Here is a 21,315-nt window from a genome sequence, read left to right as displayed (position 1 = left end):
CCCCTCTCCCAAGGGTCTCCTAGTGTAACTTCTGGGAATCGCTCCACTCCAGCAGCCTTTTTTTCCTCCTGCCTATCTGTGCTTTCTCAGCCATCCCGCTGCCTCTCTGTGCCTCTTAATCTTTTTTTGGCCTCATTAATGTCTCTTTTATTTCCTCTTCCATCTTCCTTGCAATCTCTGCATCTCTATAGATTTTTCTTTTGGTTTTCTGTTATTTAATCTTCTGCCTTTCCATTTGTTTTGGTCCTAACAGCTAGTTCTACCGGGGAAAGCTGTGCTTGGAGCCACAGCACCAGCTCTCTATGTTGTCTGAAATGTCTTTTAGAGACAGTTTCAGAAGGGTTCGCAGGCTCCTTTTCTGTTGATTGAAAGGGAGATGTGAAATGCAAATGTATTGTTTGAGACCTTTGGGCTTGCAAAACTGCATTGAAGAATTTGTTTGGTGAGATGAGCTTTGTTTGAGGAATTTACTACTTATTTTATTCCACCTGGAGCAGAAAATGCCTTGAGGAAATCATCTTATTTGGGGGCTTCCAGGCTTCTTGCATTGAGCAGAGATAGGAACGCAAAAGCTCATTTGGTTTTTTAAACAGGCAAAGTTGAGCAAACCGCAGATATGGTTCACGAAGAGCTTTAATGATGGACTCGGGCTTCAAGCCTGCTTTACTGAATTCATACTTTTCTGCCTGCCTTCCCTCTTCCCAGGAGCAGAGAATTTGGAAATGGCTTGATATGGTAAATAACTGGCATCGCTTCTTCTGTGCTGCCTGTAGAGAGATATTGGCACTTGAGTAACTGAGGTTCCCACAGCCCTGTTATTAAAATCCCCTTTCTCAGGGGCAGGTGAGGAATGCTGGGGCAGGGGAGAGGTCCTTGAAAAACTGGGCTTCTAAACAGCTACCACTGGCCCTGAGCATGGAAGGGTGGGGAAAGGGCAGTGGGGAGCTACCTCAGCTTCCACAGTGAGGGCTGTGGTGGCAGAGGCCAGAGGGAAATTGATTTAAAATGCCCTGTGAGGCCTCCTTACAAGTGCATCACCTTATCAATGGGTATGCCCCATCCTGCAGTTCAGGGCCCCCACTGTAGCGCAGCCTGGAGCATGAACCAGCATCCCTTCATTTCCAGTAACTGTTCAGAGCATGTAAAGAGTAGGTTTTCTCTTCTGATGCGTTTTTTCCCTCTTTTTCCCCCGCCGTGTGCTAGGCTTTCTCAGAAGCATGTTTCAGACGTCGTCGATGACAGCAAAGATAACATCACCATTTTCACTCGCATCCTGGACAGGCTGTTGGATGGGTACGACAACCGCCTGAGACCTGGACTTGGAGGTCAGTTGGGTGGACAGATGATGTTTTTCACTGCTGTGCAGCTTTAGAAATGAGAAGCTGCCCGGATGACTTTGTAATAAGTCTGCTGCTATTAGGAGAAGGGGCTGGTTCAGTGCCAGTCAGTCTGTTGCTGGTTTCCCTATTTTGAGTCTTTGCTGTCTTGTTTCACGTTTTGTGAGATGAGAGGTGCCGGTCTCTGACTAATATGGTCTTCTGTGGCATTACATTGATAGGCCTGTAGATGGAGCAAATATGATTAATTTATTCCTGCTGCTTTTATAGGCTTTACTGTTTCAGATATGATGACACTACTAGTTTGCAGGACCTTCGGTTCCTGTTGATGTTGCTTTTTAAGTCAGTGAGCTTTGCTACAGAGCCTCATTCTTGACATCTTCTCAGGTGTTTCCTCTGTAGCTGTTACCTGGCAAGCTCTGTGTGCTGGTCTGGGTACTGGGCAGTCAGCTGTGCTGTGCTGCCCCCTGAGCTGCTCTTAACACTGCTACCATTATACCTACTGCTGCTGAGTTCTTCTCCAAGGATCTACAGATGTTTAAGGTGCTTTAGAAAGCAAAACCATGGTAGTCACCTTCCCTCCCAATAATTACGGCATGCATTTAACATGATGTAAGGAGGCAGAAGCAATGGGGAGATGTGTGAGAAAGACAGACATGAACTTGCTTGGTTGTTGCCAAGGGGTATTGCGGTGACAGAGAAGATGACCCCTCTCAGGTGCCAGTGATTGTGTGTCACAGGGGCTGCTGAGGGAATTTTCCTGCACTGCCCTGAGCTCTCCTGCTCAGGTGTGCTGCTGGACCACAATTCCCACCCAAGGCTGGAGTCACTGAATGTTCTCCCATCCCCTGAAGGTCCCACTGCCAAGGGAGATGGGTAAAGCTTTCCTATGCTCTTGCATGCTGATGGAGGCTTCAGTGATATACTGCTAGCCTGGAATTGCACCCTCTGTTCCTCAGAGCAGCCACATTTTCTCTTCCCAGCCCCATGTCCACCTCTGTGCCATGGCACTCCGCCCTGTATCTGTCCAAGGGCACTTTGATCCCAGGTAGAGACAGTGAAAAATCTGGAGAAGAAGGGTATGTCTAGTGAGCATCCTCATCTCTCATAGGCTGCCATGCTACAGGATCCAGACAGGAAAGGGTTACTGTATCTGCATAAGCCATCCATCAGTTTTATTGCTTTTGTTGCTTGTTTCTTTCCCCTAGAATTAACTGCGGTCCCACTAATAGCTTTGCCTCCTCAAGCCTCCCTCATGGCTGTATTGATTTAACTGAAACAAGTTCTGAAAGGGGACCGAGGGGGCATTTATGTTCACTGTAGGCTGAGTTGCAGACAACCCTGTGCAAAGTATTAACAAGAGCGCTCCCAGGAGCCCCTTGCTGGGGAAGTTAAAACCTTTCTTGGAACATCTCTGCTCTGATCCTTTAATAACATGCTTAACATAACAAATTGCCTTTGCTTGAACTAGCCATTGCATGTTTAAAGAGTGATTTCACTTCTGATTTCCCCTCTTGGAGCACTCTCATAATAGACCTGGGTGGGAGGGTTTGACAAGGGCTACAGGTTTTGAGGGGTTTTTGGCTGGCAATGAATTATCCTTAGTGTGCGTGTATGAAGCAGCCTGATGAGCCAGGCTTTCCCCACTTTTAGCTGGACCTGTTTTCCCCATGTCTAAGCTTTTATTCATTGGAAGTCTGTCAGGGCCACCACCAGGAAAAGCATTAGAGGGAAAGACCTTTCCCACAGCTGCTGGTAGCCAGAGAAGCAGAAATGGTCCTGCTGCAGTCTCCAGGCTTAGGGGTTAATCAAATAGCCCGAGGTGATAGTCAGCGAGAGATGGGTTCCTGCTGTCCAAGGTTATGAGAGATCTGTGAAAGGGATTGCTTTGCTTCAAATTAGCTGCTCTGCTGCTGGGTGATTCAGTGGCTTACAAAGTAGGTTGGTTTTCCCATGAAACAACAGTTTCATGGGCAGTTTGGGCAGTTCCTGTAGACCCAGCACCAGCTCTCCGTTTCCTTTGGGAATATCTTCCACTTTCTTTTATGAAGATGTGAAACAAGAGCATCCATTAGCACTACGCAGTCCTTCTTTGGTGTCTGTGGAAAGGGCAGACATAATATTGTGCCCATGCACAGGCTAACGGAAAGATGGACTAGCCTAAGTTGGGGGTGTCAGGGAAGCAGGATGTGCAGGCTCACTTTCCCTGCTCTGTGAGACAGGTCCCTCGGCGAACACTGTGATGGGATATGAAAGGCTGGGCGGGTTGCAGGGCTGCAGCACCTCTTGGGGCTGTGTAGTGCTACATATGCCCGGACGCCTGTCCCCTGCCTTCAGCAGAGCTATTTCCTTGTGTGCCGGGAACCGAGCAATGTTTGTTTAGGCTTTGGGAAAGAGACTGTGTAAGCAACAGAGTGTTGATGTGGCGACTTCTCCCCTCAAGATAGCCTCTTTGTATTTATTTTCTTATCCCCTCTGTTTTCACCATCTGCTGCCACCCACTCTAATAGCTCCCATGCCAGAGCTCCTCTTCCTACCAGGATGCTGCAGACATAAACTGAAGCAAACCAGCACGGAGGCTGCTTGGGAATCCCAGCACTGCAGAGCCAGGCTCCAGGAGAGGGTGGTCCTGTGTCTTGCTGCTGCTGCTCTTGTCCTCAGGAGGTGTGTGAGGACATCCTCTCCAGTGAGGATTCTTTGCAGTCTTGACAGCAAGTAGAGGTTTGTGAGCATACTCCGGGCAAAGTGAAAAGAGGAAAGGCTAGGGGGGAAGGTGGCTGCCAGACTCCTTCTCCTGCAGGAACATCCTGTAGTACTGGGGATATCGCCACAGGTGTCACAGAGAAGTCTTCTATGGCTGGAGGAGGTTTCTCCCTGTCTTTGCCAGGTAAGCTGGTGCGAACTTGCTCTGACTCTTACTTGGTCCCATGACCACCTAACTACAGTCTGGGCTTGGGGAAGGGGTAGCTGCATAAATAGTCATGTTATGGGACTCAGAGGGGAGGAAGGAACTGTCAGCAGATAACCTGTGTTCCCCATGGGAAAACACTGGGCAGATTGGTTTTTAAGTCAGAAGAGGAAGAGAAAGGGACCCTGAGGAGATGGAGACATCTGTTGTCATGGCCAACCTGGCACAATAAGAAAATCTCCCACTGAAGGTTTTTCTATGGACGGCACCGGCCTCAACTCCTGGTCTGGAACAGTGCAATCACACAGATCCTCTGCGCAGCCCTGCGGGTGCTGTGGTGAGAGGCATCTATTTATAGCTTTCAAATTTTCTTTGCTGGGGCTCCCTGCAGAGCTGACATGCAGGGAGGCCTCAGTTTTGAACCTGTAGCTTTGTCTTGCTTGCAAGAGTAGGAGAGAGGAGATGTGGCCAGGAGAAAGAGGCAGAATTGGCTGACAAAGTGAGAGACATCATATGCCCAAAAAGAAAAGATGCTCAGGGAGTGGGATGTGAGTGATGGGACCATGAGTGATCTTCCAAGAATGACTAATGCACAAAAATACTTTGTACATCCTTGTGCTGCTTACTGCGAAGAGTGATTGAAGTTCTGCAATGCTTACGCGGCCAACATGATACCCAGCAGAATTACTATGAGAGGGGATGCAGTGGTTATATTGTTTGGAGTTCACTGATGGTCCCGGTGCAGCTGTATCTCCTGCAGCCTTGTTTCCTAAGCGATGAAGTCTGGGTCCATTGTGCTGTAAATCAAACACAACCGTATGGTGAATGCCTGGGGAGGGGCAGGAGGGGAGGTTTGCAGACTTGCCCCAGCCATTTGCTTTCTTACAGCCTTAAGAATCCTTTAACACACTTTCACAATATAAAGCTATCAGGGAGTACCTTACTGCTCGGGGAGGAGGCATATGGGGCCTTTCTGTAGCTGTTTGCAAAATGGGGTAGGGGTGTCTTCCTGCTCCATTAGAGACTGTCTACTAAGCTGGTGTGTCTGAGGTGCTATTTACTGTAAGGTTGAGGAACCCAGAGGGCATCTAGAGTAGTGGCAGACAAAGTCACTGTATCAGGTGGCTGAGAGAAGCCTGTGCTCCAGAAAACTGTTGGCTTTTTCCAAGTGATGCCAAGGAGGAAAAGATTTTGCCCCAAGGGAGAGGAGAGGGTAGGCTGTTCAGTTTTCTAAAAGATGGGCTTTATACTTTCCAGATACGCCAGTTTCTCCAATTGCAACTAAAAAGTAATTTGTGCCATGTTAAACAGCTAGACTAGGAACAATCAGTGTTATCGTTTCTGGATGTACCATCACTTATAAGGCAACTCATGATATTTCCTTGAAGCTTCTACCACCTTTCTCTGGAGTCCCTAAGAGGCTGACTCTGCCCCACAGAGGGAGCGGTGGATGGCGAGCATCCCGCTGGTCTGTGTCTGCATGATATGCTTCTGAACAATTGAAAGTTAGGAACTTACTGAAGTTTTCAGAGGACAGGTTTTACCGGGACCAGCAAACACAGGCAACTGGATTAAAGCAATGTGTTTCCCTAAGCGGAACAAGGCACTTGGACCATTTGGTTTCTTTTTCCCTGGGGACAGGGCATGGCACCCATTTCTTGTCCTCAGGGTTGGTAGCAAGTGGGTCCCATCCAGTCAGAGGTGATGCCCCAGTTTGTGCCTTCACAAGTGGGTGTACCTGGAGAGTGAAAGCAACCCAGGCACATGGCTGCCATTCCTCCTCCTCATCTCCACTGTGTTGCTCTTTGTGGCTTGATGTCAGCACCTCTTTGCCACTTTGGGCTTGGCACACTCTTCGGCTCAAGCAGTATTTGGTATTGTCAGGCTCTGCTGCTCACAGTAACACTCAAATCAGGGATGCCCAACATGGTTCTGTCGTGCCTTTTATCTGGCCTTACTATGTCAGATCTGTGCTGCTAATGGTTTTGATCTGTAGCCACCTGTTAATATTTATTTTGCTGATGTATTCCCTTTATTCTTTTGTAAGTGAAGCACATCTCAGTTGGAGTTTTTCTTGTCTCTTCTTTCTGTGGTGCAGTGTTACTTCTTGCTTTTTTAGCGACAGTGTAGTTAGACAGAATGGCTTCTGAGCAAGCTAGAGACAGCTGTATCCCTGTCTGGCCACCTGTATTTCACTGATTCAAGTGCTAATCGCCAAGAGGTTTTGGAATTGGGTCCAGAGCAGCTCCCTTTATGTTGAGACATTCCCATGAGAAGCTTTGCATGTTAGGCCTCGGTGCATCTGTCATTTTGTTCTGACCACCTGCAGGTAAAAGTCTCGTCTGTAATCATGTGAGCATTAAGGAAGAGCTGCTGAAATAGTCGGAATAATTAAACTACAGACCTGCCTTCTCTTGAAAATACAGCACTTTTCAAGCTGAAACAGGGAGGGCTTCTCTGCCTGGAAAGATCCAAGAATAAATCTGTTTGCAGGGAGAGTAACCTATAATAGTAGTAAAAATTATTGACTTGTCCAGGTTGAAGTTTAGAGAACCTTTATTTCCTAAAGATGAAATGTTGAAATTGTCCTTTTCATCTGTGGGTAGGTTGCAAAGCCCTGGGGAAGGGACCCTTGCAAGTTCTTTGGGTGCATATGAATTCACAGTGTGCAGCAGCCCCGCTTTCAGGTGCCCGGGGTGGACAGAGGGCTGGAGGCAGGGCTGTCCTTGGATCCTCTACGGAAGCATTGGGCACTGCCTGTTGCTGTGGGGACACCTGAGCAGTAGTGGCAGAGTCCTGCTGCAGTGTGTCCCACCTCCTGTTGCAGCAGAGCAGATCCCCAGGTGCCCAGGGGAATCAGACTTGGTCAGACCTTGAGCTTCTCTGCAGAGTTTTCACCTGCGCCTGATGAAGCTGCCTGCAGGTTGTCATAAACATTACCTAGCTCTACTGTTTGTGCAAGAGAAATGTTAGATGACAAACCTCGTGGTCCTTTGTGATTTGTTATGATTTTCAGGGTTTCAGAATTGCATTTAATCTGTTTTTCTGTCTTAATGTTTCACCTCTCCCAACTTTTCATCTCTTCTCTCTGATCTGACTTCATGCCTTGTATTGATGACTCCAGGGAGGAATTTGATCCTTTCTTAGAAATAATCTGTCTTATCTCAGATTTTTGTTTTTGTCTGAGATTCCTTGATGAGTTTTAATTTGAAGCGGAGGCTTTGCCTGAACAGCGTTTTCTTCTGTTTACCTTTCTGTGCAACGGGGACCCTGCTCTGTCTCATCAAACTTGTGAAGTTAAGATCTATGAACAAATTAAAAAAAGGTTGTCTTCCCCTTGGGTGCAGCTCTCCAAAGGTCGCTTTACCGTGGATTTGCACAGCCCTGATGCTCTCCTCTCTCAAGCAGAAATCCCAGTTGTGCTGCTGTTTAAACCCACAGCGTACAGGGAGAGGGAGCTCTATGTGAAAAGGCGTGCACACATCAGAAGGCAAGTGAGGAATATGGGCTTGACAGCTATGCCTAAGGGTGAAAGTCTTCTCTTAAATACGTTATGAATTTGCTTAGGGCAACAAGCTTGTATCAAAGCTTCAGGGATATCACAAACACTCCAGAGGGGTCAGAAACCCATAGTGAAAAAAGATCTGTAGCTTTTGGTGTGAAATGGCACCTGAGCTTCAGTTCAACACTGGGTCCTTTTGGGGCATCTCACATCTACCCATGCCCCTGTGCAGTGCCACGGGAGGGAGTAGACCACCACACTGATTCCCTGCCCAGGGAATCACCTTCTCCATGGGGCAGTCATGTGGCCAAAGTTGATCACCAGTGATCAGGCTGTCCTTGGGCATGAACCCCCGGGCTCTCTAGAGGGGCTGCAGCCAAGCCCTCAGGCTGCTGGGGTTTGTGGAGGGGAGGGTGTTTCTCAGGCTATTTTGGTACCTTTTTTTAGATGGTGCCTTCGTTTGCTGTGCGTAGCTCCAATGAGGAGTCTCCCCCAGGCTGCTAACCCCTCTGTATATGCCTGCATGTAGGCAAGAAGTACGATTTTTTTTGTTTGTTTGTTTTCCCTGAAGGGTAAGAAATTTTTTAGGAATGTGAATCCATTGGGGGAAATTTTTACCCCAGCAAGTTGTACTGGAGTAACATTGCAGAGCTTCAGTGCTCCATCAGCCACCTGCAGTGAACCAGCATAAATGTTAGGCAGCTGATCCCTGCCCGAGGGGAAGCTGGTGTGTGTATGTTGGAGATGGGATTTACACTATTTGTTTATACTGACTCTGGAAGGGGGCAGCTGATGTTTAAGCATGTTGAGCAGGTGTTAGATGGTTTTAAGAACATTAGTAGATGATGTTCTAGATGGCTATAAAATGCTTGCAAGGATGTCTTTATTGATCTGTTGGACTATGGCAGCTACTCATTTAGTACAATTTCTATTCGTTTAGTCCCATGTAAAGGATTTATAATGTGTCTTTGATATGTATTGTGAAATAAGATTTTTTTCCATATTAGGTATAATAGTGTTTAAAAAGAACCTGAATTGTTTTTTTTCTGGGAAGCTGGTGGTAAAACAATTGGTCAAAATATTGAGGAAACAGCATTTATTTTATTCATTGAGCTAGTGGATAAGTTTGCAGCAGTTCACGTACCTATACGGAGGCACTGATTATGTCTGATGAGGCAAAGTCATTGATCATGTTGGTGCTGAATTTCAGCCGGGTTCCATCTGAAGGAAGCAATCAAATCACATCTACCTGGCCCCCCTGTCGTGGGGGGATTAGTACTCCTGATTCAAACTTGTTGGCTTCTTAATGCTGTTTCATTTATTTAAAGGTTATTGTTTGATTAAATAAAAATATTGGAGTGTTCAAGAGGCTCTGAAGATGCATGGAGCTTTGGAGGAGTGAGTTACTGCAAGACTGGGAGGCTAACTGTTAAGAGTCCCTTAATCAAATACTGTTAAAAGTCAGAGTGAAATTCTCACCCTGTTGCGGTAAATGGCAAAACTCTCGCTGAGTCTGGTGGGGTGGAAATTTCATGTAATGATTGCTTTGTCTGTGTGTACTAACCTGTAGTACTTTAAAAATCTGCCTCTGAAGGACACACAGCTAATGTTTCTTAAAAAAAAAAAAAAGTCTTTTTGAGTACTGGCAATTGTAAGCATAGAGTATAGCCTAGAGAGAGGTTTTAATCTGCAATTTGCATTGTGAGAAAAGGACACCCCGTTCACTTTACCTTCTGGAAGAACATAATTCAAACGAAAGTGATGAGAACAACAAGTATGGAAAAAGCATATTATTTTTTCCCCCCCCTCAAATCTGCTGGAAAATCCTATTGATGACAAAGTTCAGACTGAATCAGTGGATGGAATGATTCATGACTGGAGCAAAATAAATTGTGTCTGAAGATTCAAGACACTATTTCAACCTTGTGAAAGTCATTTTAGATGCTTCGTTTGGGAAGGATCAGTTCTGATACAAGAAACCTTGTCAAGGAAAGGATCTGATGACCATAAAAAAACGAACAACAAATCAGAAACCAAAACCCACAGCAATTTACAGAGAGGAAGATAGCAGAGATTGCACCCATCTGAATTCTCGTCATGGAAGCTGTTGGTATGCATACAAGCCAGACCAGGCTTTTGCAGTGCTGCATTGTTACTTACCTGATGAAGACCTGTCTCTTGGAAAGCTATGAATGTCATTTTAGCCAGTTAAGGCCACTGTCCTGCAAAAACTGAAGGTCTTTTCTGTCCACAAGTTGTGTTTTCTGTAAAGGGTTTGTGCCCATGTGGGAAGTAGATTACAGGCTTTTGTGCTTGAAAGATTAGAGCTCTTCCCTTTGGAGAGATGCACCTGGTCTTTCCTGAGAATTTAAAAAACCTTTCCCTAGAAAAGGGTTAAAGAACTAAAGCATGAAAACTCCTTTATTCTTTCCTGATCAATCTAGCCATCATTATGAGCGAAGCTTTCTGATGGCTTCTCTTTGTCATGTAACATTAATACCATTAAGTCCACTTTGGCAAGGAAAGCAACGTATAATTAATTTGCAAATCAGGAAAGTGGATGTGATTTTTATACAAAAGAGAAGGTCTTTAACTGCAGAAGGCATTGCACTGTTATGGGTGTGCTGCAGATGGGATGTCTCCTGTCCTTCCAGACAGGAAAGAGTCCCTCCTTGAGCATCCCCTTCCAACCAGTATCATTAGGACCACAAAGTCCCAGGCTGGGCCAGCTCTCCGGCGTGCCCGTCTCTGTTCACACACCTTAAGTTGGTACCAGTTTGTTGCTAGCCAGAAAAGAGATTGGGGACCCAAGATTGGGGACTTAGAGGGGACCCAGGTGGGGCAGGAGTGAGGTTAGTAGTATGCCAGTGCCTTTGAATCCCTGTGGAGTGAGTTGGTTGATCCAGGTGGAAGTATGTTTAAGACTCTGCCTCTCTCCACTGTTCTTTTTGCTTTTTTTTAAAGCCTTGGCTCTATTAGAATTATTATTATTTTGATGCAGAATGCATTAAAAAGGGAAAAGGAAAAAAAAAAACAACAAACCCGATCTGGACTGATTTGTTCCCAGAAAGATGTTTAATTTTGTATGTATAATTGAAAGGGACTAAATATAGCTGTATTAATATTTATGGACCTTATGTTGGAGTCGATACAAGAGTTGCTGTTCAAGGCAATTAAGCTTTACCTTCTCACATCTAGGATTTCAGCATTTGGAGATGACATTAGTTGTGTGACCTGCATCCAGAGAGAAAAAACTAAAAGCATGCTATTATCTGTTGAATATGATACCCTGTATTTAATGCTGTTTGCTGACAGGCAGTTTGTTTCCAGCAAGGATGATCTCTTGGAAGCAGGACTGGTTTGTTAATAAGAGGGAAATCAGAGAAATCGGTAGGCTCGGATGCTTGGAGGAGAGCTGCCGATACTGTATTTTGGGAGGATCTGAGTGACTATAGACTGTCTCATGGCCATCAGAAAGTGGGCATTGCTCGCCTCTACTGCACTGGTAGCTTCTGGGGAGGAGAGAAAAATGATTATGGTGGCACTTGTTAGACTTAGTCCATCTTCATACCACCTGCACTCTGGAGCTGGAGCACAGGAAACGCCATCCTCAGTAGCTTGTGTGCGGAAGTGCATGGGGCAGGGAGGGCTGTTTGCACCCCTGGGCTCAGGCTATCTGTGCATGTCTGCAGGGCTAGTCATAGCCTTCATGTCATTAAAGCACAGGGAAAGCAAATCCTGTCCAGAGATCTGAGCTGCTGTAGGGAGCGTGTGCACGGGGAATTAGGTCGAGGCTGTAACGATGAAAACAAGTCAGTTTGTGTTAATAACAAAGGCAAAATGATGATGCGCTTGATTTCTAAAGCACTCCTTTTCAAGAGAAGGGTATCACTAGGATAATATGACAAGAGTCCTGGCAGTGGTTGAATTGCCCTGCTTTGCTGCTTTTTGGAAGCTGCAGCTCCTCACTGCTCCAGTTAACAAAGAAACTGTTAGACGCTGTAAAATCTCTCACTGATAAGGACTGTCTGAATCCTGCCTTTCTACTAAGTTTGATCAATGTGTCAGATTTTTCTGTTCTTCCATAATAGGAGGCTCTAATAGCTGCCTTTGAGAAGGAGGGTTGCAGTAAGGAGCCTCAGTCACAGTTGCTCTGCAGCGCATTCAGGGAGCGAGGGGTTAACCTGCCCTCTCCAGAGCAGATGCTTGTGTCCAGGGCTGCAGACTGAGGTTGTCTGTTGTGAGAGTGAGCTTGGAGTACATCCCTTCTCCTAGAGCTCATGTGCCCCACAAATTTCGAAGCTTTGTGTGGGTGTGCTTCAGTTCTTTCACTGAATTTTATATCTTAGTAGCTTGAAGCGTTTTAACCCCCTTCAATAAGCATCAGGGGAATGCAGTTTTTGGTGGCTTTCATTAGCTTTTGCTGTTGGAGCACAATAGCTGCTTAAATAGGGAGGGAAAAACAGAAACCAAGTGGCACACCTGCGGAGGTAGAAATGGTGGCTGCACTCTTAGTTCTTGGAAAAGAGTTTTCAACTCCAAATGGCCCTTGAATTCAGCCTTGGCTCTGGGGATTTGCACCAGGCAACACTGACCCAAGCAGACCCATACTTCCAATTACTGATGACAGTATCCTTAGGTGTTGTCACCAAAGGTGACACCAAAAGGTGTTGGCTTGATAGAAAAAAATTGTTCCTTGGTGTGACTGAGAGTAAGCCAGCCCGGGGCTGAGTCCCACCTCATCTCTGTTCCTGAACAAGGGCAAACAAAGCTACATATTAAGGAACAAGGATATTGCACCAGTTAAATTTAAAGAACTCATTTAGCAAAAGCAGCACAAGCTCCCATGAATATTTATCTGATGTTATGGAAGCATGTGGACTGTGGACTCCCACCTACTTTATTAAATTGATTTTCAATAAAAATGCCAGTGGAAGATGTTTGATTAATGGCTAGTGGGACGAAACAATTAATGTGAAATCTGGAGTCAGCAAGAAGTGTCCCCTGAGCCCATGTGTCTCTGCCGGAGGCTGGGCTAGGAAAATGTTTCTAAACTCTGAAAGCCAACAGCAATGTTCATTCATGTGGTTTCCATGATGGGGTGAACAGGAGCTGCTGGTTGGCTGGTGCGTGGTTTTGCTGAGGGACAATGTCCTCACCTTGAAGCCCAGCACTCGGCTTTTCCTCTGCTTTTCATACCTCTCCAAGTAGGCTGCACCTGAGAATTAAGCACAGCAGTGATCTTCAGCAATCATATCAGGTTTGAGTGAGACTCCCTGGGCCTTTGCATTTAAACATGCCTGGGATTAGCTTCATCAGCTTCTGGATCCACTCAGCTCCTACTAATTTACCTGCTTGGATTTGTCTCCTGAAGAAAGGCAATTTGAAGCTGTAATGTTACAGCTCTATTAGAGAGCTCTAGCGTTGTTTCCCGCTGGGACTCCCACCAGGGCTGTGCCGCCTCTTTCCAACGAGCTGTCAGGAGCTCAGGTGGGAGATGCTGAGTGTGGTGTAAGTGAGAGTGGTGGATGCTGGGGTACCCGGGGTCCTGCTGAGTTGGGGAGCCTGGAAGTCCCTGCAGGATTGAGGGGGCCTCTCCGCCCCTGGATGGTAGCGGGGCTGAGATGCCTCCACAGCCTAAAATAGAAATGGTACCCAGGGGTCTTGTGAAAAATCCTATGAAGCTGCTGTGGTTAGTGAGTTGCATCTCACTTTCTCTGCAGGGGAGTTCTCAGCCAGAGCTGTGGGTTTTTCCTGTGTGATGACTAGACAAGGACTGTGTGGAGGCGGACGAGGGTGGTGTGCTCTGTGAGATAGGGAGGGCAGGGAGGCAAGTCTGTCTCGATATCCCTCGGCTTCACACCCATGGAGCCCAGAGAGGTACCTCAATGCTATGAAGTGCTGCAACTGGGGTGCCCGAGTGACACCAGGTAGCCAAGAACTGCGGCACAAATCCTTCCCCCTGCCAGTGTGGGAGGCCCATGCGCTGTCTCCTGAGCTGGGAAGTGGGATTGATGCTCTGATGTGCTCACCCCTTCCTGTAGGGCATGTGGTGCCCACTGGACTACAGCCAGATGGCACAGGGAGAGCAGCTGGAGGCCAAGAGGATGCAGATGCTCCTGATGTTGTCATCTGGGACCACGAGGCTCTTGGAATAGTCTCTATTTTGCAGTATTTGGGGTAAGAGGGGGTCCCTGGGCAGCACCCATAGCAGCAGGCAGTGAATGATTCAGCACTCCCCTGCCACACTTGCATTACTGGGGAGCTGGACCAAGACTGGCCATGGTGTAGAGTGATCAGAACGAAAATCAGAATGGGAAAAAAAAAAAGGCGGGAGCAGGTGCTGCCTAATATGTATGTATGTGGCAGAAAAAGAGGGTAGAGTTCTGGCTGAAAACAGAAGCTGAGAAAAGGCAGGTTGGCAGCCAGCATATTTCTGGAGATGGCTTTCTGCTCTGTAGGCTGTGAGCCGCCTAAGAAATGTGTCAATAAAACATAGTTGCAGGCACTGTCTCTAATAAATATATATTTGAGAGACATTTCTTCAAAACTTCTGCTAGGAGATGTCTAATTCTGAAGGGATGGCATGAAAAATGGCATCTCCAGTGGAAGCAGAGAGTTGCCATGGGAACTGGAACGCTTTGAATGCACGTCGCTAAAACAAGAAAATATTATCCCCAGCAAAGGAAATTAAAGATTACATTTGGAGGCATCTGTCCTCTGCTTGTCTCCGATGGGAGTATCAGGGCATTATGCAGCATATTCATGTAGGGGGCAGAACTGAAAAGTCAGTATTTGTTGCCAAATTTTTGTGAGTAACTATGATGAAAAGCTTTCATCCTGTCTGCGGGACAGGCAATGCTGAGGTCTGAATAGGGTTGGGGAGGAGGAGATTTAGAGCCATAATGGAATTTCCTGGAAAAAGATTTTGCTCACCTGGGGATGTAACAACAGACCAAGTGCACAAAGGAGCCTGCCTCTCTGAGTGTGGCACACCCCGCTGCTCTCCATTTGCCAGCCAAGGACTTTCCTGGGAGGCATAAGGAAGCTGAGTAAAAGGGCATGTGATGTAGGGGCATGATGTTGTCCAGGGATTTATCTTGTGTTTTGGAGTCTCTCCGTTTATTCTTGGATGTCTGAAGCAGCAAACACAGGAGGGCTTATTTCTGTATGGCAGAGGTGGACTTGCAGTCTGTGCTGTCTAGTGCATTGCTTGGTGTGTTGGCAGCAGCGTGCAGAGAGGTAATACCAGGAACTAAGTGAGCCCAGGTGGCGAGGAGAGCTTGCCGTGCTGGGCGACAAGACTCCAACATCAAAGGAAATGCTAAATTGACCGGTGCAAGGCAATGTGAATTAAATAAATTTATCCCTATGATGAATTGGCATGCTGCAAATTAAATGAGCTGTAACCAGACAGCCCAGTGACCCATGGATGATGGGAGAGAGAGAGCTCGGTGGAGACCTTGGCCGTGCACACAGCTCAGCATTTACACAGGCAAAGACAACATTGGGGTGCATAAGGAAAGGAAAACACTTGTCTGCATTGCCTTGGGAGTGGTGTTGAAGAATGCCAGCAGTGTCACTGGAGGCACACCATCACAGGAGCTGATTAAGTTCTCCCTGCTGAAGGAAGTGCCAGCCAGGAGCTAATGGAGGAGATAAGGGAACCAGAGTGCAAATTACTGTGTTGCTCCCTATAGTTTTCTTGTATCTTCATCTCAGTACCTGGTATTGGCCTCAGGGGACGTGCTTGAGAATTAAATGGACTCTTCCTCTCAGATATACAGCAAGCCCCAGGAGCCACTTTCTTTTTCTTTTTTTCTTTTTTGGCAAACTACAGTCCATCGTGCCTTCTGGCAATCCTCAGCCTGCACAGCAACCTGGAACAAGAGACAGACAAAAGCGTGGGAAGGCAGCGCTGAGGCTAGAAGGCTGATGGGGAAACCAAGACACAGCAAAATCGCATTGCATACTTAGTGCCATAGCGCAGATTAGCCCCAGTGGTGGGGTTGGAGCCCTCTGAGCTCAGCCTGCAAACCCAATGCGCTTGATTGAGATCTCTTATTTATTCTTTCTCCTTCTGCAATGACATAAAGTTAATGTGTTGCAGTGTGTCTCTTATTTGATTTTTCTTGCATTTCCTCGCCTGCTTTCTGGCTTTCCAACCTTTCCAGTTGTTTTCTATATATGAATGATACAAGTTAGAAATAATAGTTTTTCATCACACCCTCATGTTTATATTTTTCCCAGGCATCCGCCTTGAGCTCCAATGAATTACAGAGCTCCACAATTCCATTACAAATGCTAAGGATTTTATTGGCACTGATCTGAAGTTTTTGCAGCTCCTCTTCAAGCATATAAATGGCCTGTTGCAAAATTATGATTTCTGTTAAGGAAAGACTTGCTGAAATGTTGGTGTTTTTAGGAAAGGGAGTAAGCAATAACCTGCTGGGGTCAGTCTGCAGGTTTCCTAATGGAGAAGCTTCAAAGGTGCATGGTGTCCAACAGGTTCTGGATAATCCTCATCTAATGACTGACACTCCCGGCTGAGTTATACATGTATGAAGGGACACAGTAAAGGCAGCAGCCCAGTGGCTACTTTGTTCTGGTGCCTTTTCTCTCCTGTGTGTCTGCAACTTCAGCCACAGTACTGGGGCGTGGGACTTGCTGCATTTTTTTCCTGATGGTGCTGTTCTCTAAGATCCCTTGATGTGATCAACAGGAACATTGTCATTAACCCTAAAGAAGGAAATTAACTGAAGACAAGGTCAGGAAGGCAGGCCCAAGACAAAATGCAGGTGTTTTGCAGGTGACGTAGAGAGGTTTGCCAAATGTTGAAGTACCAGTCTGGCATCTTGTCCTCATTTCATTGCTCTTTCCGGTGCATAGAGCCATGCAGGCACCCTGCAGGTCTGTGGTCAGCAAAATTCTCCTGGTTTTGGTTTTGTAAGGGCCACATCTGCATGTGTCAGCTGGCAGCGCAGCATTGTCTGAACACGCTTCCCTGGTCCACTGGGACCAGCAGGGATTCCCTTTCCCAAGCGCCTCTGGCTTAGCCATCAAGGACAGACTTTAATAATGAATATGTTAAATTATACATGCTAATTTATATTCACGCATTTTCTCATTGTATTTATAATAGATAACTAAGATTTTTGTGTAGCATCGCTCTTCCACAGGGTCTCAAAGCACTCCAGAACCTCTAAAAGCATGCTTATACATACGTATTCCTCCTCTGCCTTCATAGCATCTGAGGGTGTCCTAAGTCCTTAAAATAGTAACTACAGTAGCTTTGTTCATTCCGTCTTTTCTGTCTGCAGCAAAAATAGCTCAACTAATTTGTAGTCTCTGTTTGTACTCTGTATGTGTGAGAATGAGGGGTGTGTGTAAAGTCTGCATGACTGCACATCCTCTAGCAGTTGCTGCTTCTGACTCTCTTTTAAATTCTGCCTGGATTTTTTTATCAATAACTTGCACTACATCCTGATTCCAAATTCTGGATATGTATTCTGTGTCACTTAATGCAGGAATAATTGTGTATGCCTGCACAGGGTAATGAGGAAAAACTAAATTAAACTAAATGAACCAAATACATAGTTCTGTTGAGTCTTGCAGTAGTTTTTTTGCCTGGGCTCCTAATGGAGTAAAGCTTATCACATCTCTCTTTCTGCCTTTTGTCTTCTAAAAGCTTTTGAGCTGGTTGGCTGATCTGAACAAAACCTGACAGGAAGGCAGATATCTTGGAGATTTTAAGTCTCTGCAAGATTTGTGGAATTACGCAGCTGAGTGGAAAAAGACCCAAAGTAGAGGGAGGTTACTGGATGGGATCAACTGGCGTTAGGCATCAGAAAAACAGGCAGGGAAAGCTGATCTGTGGGAGAGCAGGGTTTGTTGGCTCTGCTACCAGTAAAGCAATACGTCTCCTAGGCTGTTCTGCTGGATAGAGCTCTAACCTGCATTCCCCACTCCTGGTAAATATGAGAAAATGCCTTTCTCCAGCATGAGAGGGAGTGAAATCGCTGTAGCAACTCCTACAGCAACATGTGGGCTTACCCACTGTAGAGCCCCCTTATCATCACGTGTTGAAATGAAGGGGCAGTTTAGCATGCTGCGTGCAGGGAGTTCAGACCAGAAAACTGAGCTACCCTGTGCTGTTGTTCACGTGGAAATGCTAGAGAGGGAGTGCAGTTTCACTCTGAAAATGGATGAGCAGATGCCCTGTATGCCTTTCAGCACTGTGCTGGGACACTGGCTTCCTGCTTACATGGAAGGAAGGAGGAACACGGTGTGCATGACTCCTCTGCTTTTGGCAATAGTTATGCCTTGATCCAGTCTCCATAGCCAACATGTTACGTAGCTGTGGAGAAAGCTCCAGACGTGGGTCAGAGCCACAAGCCCATGTATAAAGCATTTGGAGACTTCTTAGGGATTTATTTTCCAAAAACTGAGCTCATCTTCCCTACGTAACCCAGCGAGTTTGTGCCCTTTGTGGCTTGTTCCACAGGGATCATCTGGGAATTGGACATCCATGTAGGCATTACAATGCGCTGTGAATCCTAGACAAACCACACTCAAGTGATAACTGAGTCACTTCATGGTCCTGCATCTTGTTCCTGCAAAGGACACTGGATGCAGCTGTGTTAGAGAGCTGCGTATGCGGCACGATGTGTGAGACAGGGAATAAATCTCTTCGTTGCATCAGCTCTCCCTGGCCCTGCAAAGAAAGAGAGCCGAGGCAGCAGGCTGATTTGACAGGCATCATCTCACTCCATCTGGACTGAAAAATTAAACACATGTAATTGTAGACAATGTTGATCTCTTTCATCATGTGTGAGTGGTTTTTTTGTTGATTGTCTTTTGAGAGAGCCCCTGAAATTCTTTTGAACTTCTTGTTCCCGCTAAGCTGAAATATCCAATTTGGAGAGAGAGCACAGCTGGAAGTGATACCACATGCATATCTGTGTTTACAGGTTTGATGACATCTTTCTAACCTGGCTGGAGAAGATGCAATTGTAGACTCTGATGTGCTGTCACACCAGAGAGAGGGTAGTGATTCATCACTGCAGCTCACAGAGCAGGTTCTTGGGAACTGGCTGTACAGTAAACGCTGGCAGTCCCAGGGGGCTCAAGCAGCAGCAGTGGGTGATAAGCCAACCTCTGTGAAGAGGTGCCTCTGCACCCCAGGATGAGAGGGAAAGGCTTGATGCTTTCATGGAAAGCAGAAAATAGCCTTGTTTCCTGTATAAAGGGGATGCTTCTTTGATCCTAACTGTGCAGAAGACACTGGGAGTGTAACTGAGGGGGTTGAATCTGTTACGTAGAGTGAGTTATTTCAGCTTTATGAGCAAGACAGGGCAACCACTTTGGTAAGCAACAAAATAGCCAAGCAAAACTGCATTAGACAAATAGTTCATGACACATAGGCAGAGCTAGATACAGATCTGATCCAAAGGTCTCGTTGGAAATCCCCTGCAGGCTTTTACTCACCCTTGCTTTTGCTAAGATATTTGTTTCAAACATTTATATTGTTTCCTTCTTTGCTGTGTGGTTTATCCTGCAGAGTACAAATTTCCCAGTGCTCAGTCCTTAGCTGACCCCACTTTGAGTGGATGAGTATCTTGTCATCTTTAGCCATGTTTTCCCAGGTAGGAGCACGAGGCTAAGGCCAGGCTTTATCCATGGGACCCTGGTCATCCTCATCTCTGTGTTCACTAGAGAGGCGGATGCCATCAGAGGGTGTCAGGTCTGTGTGGGCTGACCTACCTCTGGGATTACCTTCCCTCATAGACAAAATGAGGCTAACAGGGTCTCAATTGTGTCTTCATGCTTCTGCCTAAGTGAGTTTTCCTGGGGATGTGTTGGTGGTTTAGGTAGTTTGGGCAATTAAACCTGACACTGTTGTTAGCTCTGTCTGGTCTGCAGATGATTGGACCAGCTGCCAGTCTTCCCGGTGACACGCCTGGCCATGATATCTGCCGTTTGGCAACGACTTCTGTAGACTGTGTAGTGTGCTACTGGAAGACTTTGCTTCTTACTGATGTCAGCTGTTTCAATTCTATATAGGAAGGTGGTTACCTTTTATTCCTATCCAAGGAAGGCTTTGGACAGGACCAAGACACACTATGTATGTTTTGGGTTATTCTTCTAAAAAGAATATATACATGCTGACATACTCTTTTGGGAAAGATGCCCAGGCCGAACTTGTCAGACCTGGATAATCGTCTGTGATATGAGATTTGGCTTTTGCCACACAAAAGTAATTTTGTATTTAAGGATGCTGAGGCACTAAAACCCCCAAGCAAGTCTGATGTATTTTGACTTTGGGACTGGGAGTTTGAAGAGGTTGTCTGTGACCTTTCTGTGTTATCTAAGATCTGCCAGACAAAACCAGTTGAGGATCGAGAAGGAGTGACGCTGAGAGCTGTTCAGATCTTTCTGCGCTCCAGCTCTGCTCTCTCTTTCACAGACACTGGAGGAAATGCTGGTGCCTTCTAATTTTTTGTCATCTCTGTTCCCCAGTGTTCCCTTCCTGAACCACATACAGCCTCTGCTCCCAGGATACTTGGTGTGAAAGCATCCCAGGCAGAGTGAGGATGTTTGTGGTCCTGACATTAGCAATAGCTCATGTTGCTTTGTGGCCTTTGAGTGGCAGGAGCTATGTCAGTCTATGTCCTTGAAGTCAGCTTTATCCCCTGGCTGGACTGGACAAGCCTAGGAGGCATTAACAGCACTGCGGTAATGTTTGATGAAATGCTTCCTTCTGTGCTGCTATTGCTGAGCTCTCTAGCAAAAACTGCAAGAAAAGCATCTCTGGTGTATATGGGAGAGTCTTGCTGGCCCTGCAGCAGGAGAGCAGTGGTGGAGACTACATAGGGTTGGGGGTTTTTTTGTGAGTGGTTTTTGATGTAGAAGATGTCACATCTCCATTTCTGCAGCTCTTGCAAAGGAGGTTGTAGGGAGAGGCAAGGTTACGCTCTTCCCTAGGGTACCGACCCCTCTGCTTGTGCCTCTCTGTCCTCTCCCAGCACTGGCAAGGCAGTCCTGAGGGCAAGGTCACAGAGAGAGTATGCCATGCCAAGCCATCAAGATGTGGCCTTCCTTCTTCAGTGCTTCTCATCTCACTGAAAGGAGACACAACTCAGCTACTACTCCCCCAGACACGGCAATGCTGCAAGTTAAAAAGCCATCTGGAAAAACGAGGTAGGAACTGGCAAAGTCTGCAGCCTTGGTGCGATGGAACCGAAGCCATCAGAGTGAGAAGAGGGACCTGAGAGAGGAGTTTCAGTGCAGAGGCTGAAGTGTGCTGCCTCAAACACACAAGCACTGCCCTGGGCTGTGATGCGGCTGGGCTCCGGCAGGCTCACGGGGCTTCTAGCTTCTAGCAAAGGTCATGGAAGCATCTTTTGTGCTAGAGGATAAAATTGGAAGGCAAATTAAATCCCTCCAGTGAAAGGCTGAGAAAACAGAGAATGATACACCCCAGAAGTTTCTGTATGCAACTGCAAAAGTTACTTTCTGCTGCTTATTAATTAGCATAGCAAGGATTCGGGAGAAGGCATAAGGTGGAA

The 21,315-nt window shown here is 46.4% G+C and overlaps 1 protein-coding gene across 3 annotated transcripts in view; it reads left to right on the top strand.

Moving 5' to 3' along the window:
* GABRA3 (gamma-aminobutyric acid type A receptor subunit alpha3) overlaps positions 1 to 21,315 on the top strand; it is an 85,771-nt gene that overhangs the window by 27,276 nt on the left and 37,180 nt on the right. For all 3 annotated transcript variants that reach the window (XM_054075812.1, XM_054075813.1, XM_054075811.1), the window contains exon 3: positions 1,204 to 1,325. In XM_054075812.1, the coding sequence (XP_053931787.1) occupies positions 1,204 to 1,325 (122 nt within the window). The remainder of the gene's footprint in view (positions 1 to 1,203; positions 1,326 to 21,315) is intronic.

Source organism: Cuculus canorus, chromosome 10 (genome assembly GCF_017976375.1).
Source record: "Cuculus canorus isolate bCucCan1 chromosome 10, bCucCan1.pri, whole genome shotgun sequence".
Taxonomy (NCBI): Eukaryota; Metazoa; Chordata; class Aves; order Cuculiformes; family Cuculidae; genus Cuculus; species Cuculus canorus.
Note: the sequence above shows the minus strand (reverse complement) of the source record. Positions and strands in the feature narration are given on the sequence as shown.